Here is a 6,000-nt window from a genome sequence, read left to right as displayed (position 1 = left end):
TTTTTTTTATTGAAATGTTAATTAAGGTGTTCACTTACATGTTCGGTTACTAATTTTGATTTGTTTAAACAAAATTACTTTGCTATAATATAGTATTCTAATACCAAAAAAAGTACTTGCGTGGCGTGAAAATATCTTTTGCGATGTAACTCTTTCAAAAGTACATAAAAATGGTTGCCATCAGGGGTGTACATGTAGATTTGTTAAATGCACCTTGTGCGCCACCTAGGAACAAAATCTAGAACCCGACACTCGAAATTTTTGCTCTGTTACAATCGTACCCTGTTACAATTGACCCCACTCTCCCCTACCGACCTACCATATATTTTTAGCGTAGACTATGGGATTACTTTGACCTTTTCATAAACTTAAGTAATAACTATTTTAAAATGAAATTTATACACTACCTTTCAATATTATTTGTAGAAAAGCAGTTTATAGCGTCCTTCAATGCTTGCACATATAGCTTGAGCTCATGAAGTGAAGCCGAAACACACTGAAGCCAATTTGTCAAGGGATGATCAGGCTGAGCTTGATGTTCATGGGGTAGCGGCACGCCAGTTGCACGACATTTTTCAATCAGCTCCTTTAAGCGTCTTTCTCTACCAGTCTGTGTATAATCTGCGAAGGCTGAAATTAAATTGATTTTTGATTAGGAAACTTCTTTTTTGTAGTCAAAGGCAGCATAACAGTAAAACGAAACATTTTGGTGCTTTTAATTATGTATGGATGGTTCGTTTGACACAGATTGGACACCTGTATCTCTTTTATGTATTTTTCCCTGACGCTCTATTTCAAGCAAAAACATATTGTTTTTTTTTTTTTTTTTGTAATTATCGGTTAGTTTATCAGTTAAATCTGCTAGATTATCGAATCATATTTGAAATTTTTTTTATCCATATTAAAAATTTAATAATTGATTTTGTTCACTAAAGTAACTTCAATAATGAATTACAGTTTCTCTTAAATCTGAATAACTACAAAATAGGTGCAAAATAATTGCTGAAAATTGTTTGGAAGCAAGCCGCGTTTTGAAAATTTTACCTTTAACGAGAAAAAAAAACTTGTTTCAAGCTGTATTTTATAACCATAAAATGATTATAACGCTAAGTATAATAATTTTCACTTATTGACCTAAATTAACACATGATAATTAAAAAAAGATATAAAATTTTTTTAATAAAAATTCATCGTCAAAGGGTTAACGTAACGTAAGCAGCAATACGCTTCTCGAACTGCTAGATTAGTACCCAGAGATATTTATTTGTTATGAGAACTTAGAGGACTTTGTGACCCCGACAGATTTAACTTGCACCAGTCACTATTTTATACACGGGTACTCTTCTGCCTGCTGGATTCAAACTCCCATTCTCACGAACACGAGTCCAACGTCCTATCAATCAGGCTAGCACGGCCAAATTTATTAGTTTATTTTATAGCAGTCATTGCACAGCCGACCCAATTTCGAGTTTACGACTACTAATATTCTACTCCGTGGCCTTGTAATTCTGAATCCAATCCAGAAGACAAGGGAACTGCTAGATTAGTACCCAGAGCTGGGGTCTGTCCAGACATTTTGTGAAAGGTCCGTTTTTCGTGAAATTGTGAAAAAATTACTCACATTCTTTCAACCAGGGTCCGCTTTTGTGAATTTGTGCAAATAGGGTCCGTTATTGCAAAAAAAAACTTTTTAAGGAGTTTTTAAATTGTAAAGATATACAAGATTATGCTCAACACTGCAAAATTATAATTAGAAAAATTAAAGTTTAAAAAATAAACAACAATTGCTGCTTCTAAATTAGAGATGAAACAGACAAATATTTGGTATTTAGCCTATACTGCTGAACGCAGAATATTAATATCGGACGAATAATGGAAGAATCGTCTGCCGAAGACAAAACTTAATTCGTTTACATCCATCTTTCTTGTTTTCTGCCCTGGAAATGGTTTATTCGATTAACAAAATAATAATGAAGATAAACAAATTTGTGAAGGGTCCGATTAAAAGAAAAATCATTTTGGAAACTTCTTTTTTGTAGTCAAAGGCAGCATAACAGTAAAACAAACCATTTTGGTGCTTTTAATTATGTATGGATGGTTCGTTTGACACAGATTGGACACCTGTATCACTTTTATGTATTTTTTCCCTAACGCTCTATTGCAAGCAAAAACATATTGGCCTTTTTTTTGTAATTATCGGTTAGTTTATCAGTTAAATCTGTTAGATTATCGAATCATATTTGAAATTTTTTTCATCCATATTAAAAATTTAATAATTGATTTTGTTCACTAAAGTAACTTCAATAATGAATTACAGTTTCTCTTAGATCTGAATAACTACAAAATAGGTGCAAAATAATTGCTAAAAATTGTTTGGAAGCAAGCCGCGTTTTGAAAATTTTACCTTTAACGAGAAAAAAAAAAACTTGTTTCAAGCTGTATTTTATAACCATAAAATGATTATAACGCTAAGTATAATAATTTTCACTTATTGACCTAAATTAACACATGATAATTAAAAAAAGATATAAAATTTTTTTAATAAAAATTCATCGTCAAAGGGTTAACGTAACGTAAGCAGCAATACGCTTCTCGAAACCGGTTTCAAAACTTCTTTCCCTTCGCCGATAGTCTAAACGAGGCAAAGTGTGAACAGGCTCAATATTCTAAGAAGTTTTAGACTAAGATAAAGATTTAATTTTTCCCTTAATACCAACATTCATTAAAATTTTTCAAGTTATATTTATTTAATGAGAATAAGAAAGAATTAACCTAAAAATATCGCTAACGCACAACGCCTTTACAATGCGGCAAGCCTCTTTAATGTCTGCTGCTTATAATAAAATTGCTGAAGAATGAGAAAAATTTGAGCTCTATTGAAAACACAGATTCAGGTACCTGATAGAGAATAATTTCTTTAAATAAATTTGATCAAAAACTTTTATGAATATCCAGAGGTCTGATTAGAATTTTGGGTCCCTTAACGGACCCTTCACAAAATATCTTTTCATAAAAACGGACCCTTCACAAAATATTTTAACGTAAAATCGGATCATTCACAAAATGATTTTTCTTTTAATCGGACCCTTCACAAATTTGTTTATCTTTATTATTGTTTTGCTAATCGAATAAACTCTTCCCAGGGCAGAAAACAAGAAAGATGGATGTAAACGAATTAAGTTTTGCCTTCGCATAAGATTCTTCCATTATTCGTCCGAAATTAATATTCTGTGTTCAGCAGTATAGGCTAAATACCAAATATTGCATCTCTAATTTAGAAGCAGCAATTGCTGTTTATTTTTGAAAATTTAATTTGTTTTATTATAATTTTACAGTGCCGAGCGTAATCTTGTATCTATTTACAATTTAAAAACTAATCGAAAAAGTTTTTTGCAATAACCGGACCCTATTTGCACTAATTCATAAAAGCGGACCCTGGTTGAAAGAATGTAATTTTTACACTAAAACCGGACCTTTCACAAAGTGTCTGGACAGACCCCTGATATCACTTTACAGTCCTTGAAATGTAGGTCAGATGCCTGATGCCACGCTTGCTCCAGTCTTACGGGAGACGTTAGTTATTTTAAAGATTCTCAATCAGATAAATTAGCTTAGCTTTCTAAACATATTGCTAGAAAATTGAAATCTTAGCTTACCCAGTAGAGTAAATCCCAAAATCAAAGCAGCACACACCATTTTATCTTCTTGTCCTGCTGCCGGATATAACGTGGCAAAATCAGTGATGTCTCCTTCCATAACCAAGTCTCTAATCACTAATGAAAAAATTCAGAACTTTCAAAATTTGATCATTCAATTAATTGATACATGAAAATTTTTTATCAATAAAAATAAACATTTATGCATGGCCAAGCCATGCGAAAAAAATAGCTTATGCGAATGAGAACATAAACCGGATTGGAGAGTTTTTCGAGAAAATATATTTCACCAATTGGGTACTTGCACTTCGAGAAGAAGACACTCTATACCCACACGTGACTTATGACATCAGCACCAGCTGATCGTCAATAAACAAAATAGCCGGGCAAAGTTCAGCTAAGTTTTTTCCACATAAGTTAGAATGTTAATTAACGTGAAGTTAATTAAATACAACGTAGTATTGCACATTGAATTAGTTGAAATTTTAATTCGTTCTTAGATTTTTCAATTGTTTACGTATTTTATTGTAACAATTGATATATTTTTGTTTTGTGTACCTGGCAACATCGATGCATAATTAGTTTATGTTCTACATGGCTTCGTGCCTATCTTTGTGTTAAATAAGAAATATGTGGTGAGAGAATTGAAATCATTGTGAAAGAACATTTGTGACGGATTATAACATGTATCTCTTAAGAGAGTTGATACTTGACGGGGTTAGTTAAATCGAAATAAGATGAAACGAACAGTTGCTAACGTAAACAAAGCCACATTTTTACAACCAATCAACCTCGAAATACACACTACGTCACTTGCAGGTATCTCATTCGGTTCTCGTTCGCATCTTCGAATTAGTCTTCAACTCTTATGCTATTTGCTGCTAAAAGCAGACTCTGTAATCAATTTTCTTCTAAATTTCTGAAAACACTGGAATGCATTTGCGAGGCAGTTTCCGTTGCACGAATTGCGTAAGTAATGTGTACGCAATGTTAAATTTTAAGGAAAATTGGCTGAATGTTAAGTATACTGTCGCATAAAAAAACCGCACCAAAAATATAATGTACTTTCTTAAAGCATTGTTAGTCGGTCTAAAATTTCCAGTTTCAAGAAACTGGGTTCGAAACATTTTATTACCATCGTTGAACAGCTGACCCAATTCTGGCCTTAGTACTTCCAATGTTCATCGCCGTAGCTTTTTTAACCCAAGGAAACTTCCTAATCAAGTTTTGAGAGAAATGTGCCTTCGTGGAGTTTTTGCAGAACTAACCTGCGTTTGCGTTACATAGAGGGAAAACCACAAAACCTCCCACGGCTAGAGGCTGATGGTAAAGGGACTCAACCCCTAGATTCGTCGACCACTGTGGATATCTTACGTCAATACTGATTGGTGCGAGCAGGGTGCAGAATTCATATCAACCAGTTATTAATGGGATTCAAACCCAGTTCTCATTGGGAGGCGAGTGCTCTATCCATTGAGCCACCACTGCTCGGTTCGAACTATTATGCCAATCCCAGGCTTCAAAGCATAAATAGCTATAGAGTGGGAATGTTTTGACATACAACCAATTATCTTTTGGCTGACCGCAAGAGGTTTAAGTCACAATTGTATCGAGAGAACTGTATCAAGTACTGTGTCAGTTTCACTTAACATTTGATCAAGCAGACAAGAGGTGAACTGACAAAGCTGTTCATTTTTTCGTAAACACTAATTTTGAGCAGCGCCCAGAATAATAAAAAAACTTAGAAGGTGCTTGTTGTTTCCGTCCAACATTTGAAATTCAAACTAATTTTCTTTCCCAAACTTCATAAACCGAACTTCAATTGCATATTCTGTATATCAAACCTTTTAGTCCCTTTTTACATTTATAAACCATTTAAGTGTTTTTCAAAAAGCTTTTGCTAAAGAAAAAGCCACTGAACATAACCTCTGAGATCCGCTAGTTCAATAATGGTAGAAAATGTGATTTTTATCTCGAAGTATGAAGCTTAGAAGATAGAACTCAAATTATCTTCTATTAACTAAACTGAACAGTTTTTAATTGTTTTCCTCAAATGTATAAGTTGTAATTTTTAGCTTTTTTTTTTTTTTACATATTGAAGGTTCTTTTCATAGTTTTTTGTTCATATTTTGAACACGAAAGAAAGATACTTATATATCATAAAACTGTTTTATATATTACATGGATCGAATTTTTTACCTTTCTTTCAAGTTTTTTTTTAATGTAAATAAAAATTCTGATTAACGATGGTATATCCAGTTATATCATTACATAGACAAGCGCTTATACTAACAGAGAAAAAAATCATTTCTTAAATAATAAAACAGTATGAAATGTCCAATGT

At 32.8% G+C, this 6,000-nt stretch overlaps 1 protein-coding gene across 4 annotated transcripts in view; it reads right to left on the bottom strand.

Moving 5' to 3' along the window:
- Positions 1–6,000, bottom strand: part of LOC107455075 (uncharacterized) — a 29,021-nt gene that overhangs the window by 4,491 nt on the left and 18,530 nt on the right. For all 4 annotated transcript variants that reach the window (XM_043056328.2, XM_043056334.2, XM_043056340.2 and 1 more), the window contains exons 4-5: positions 3,657–3,773; positions 408–630 (exon numbers count right to left, since the gene is read on the bottom strand). In XM_043056328.2, coding sequence (XP_042912262.1) covers positions 408–630; positions 3,657–3,773 — 340 coding nt within the window. The remainder of the gene's footprint in view (positions 1–407; positions 631–3,656; positions 3,774–6,000) is intronic.

This window comes from Parasteatoda tepidariorum, chromosome X2 (assembly GCF_043381705.1).
Source record: "Parasteatoda tepidariorum isolate YZ-2023 chromosome X2, CAS_Ptep_4.0, whole genome shotgun sequence".
Taxonomy (NCBI): Eukaryota; Metazoa; Arthropoda; class Arachnida; order Araneae; family Theridiidae; genus Parasteatoda; species Parasteatoda tepidariorum.
The sequence above is the reverse complement of the archived record's forward strand: the minus strand, read 5'-3'. Positions and strand labels throughout refer to the sequence as shown.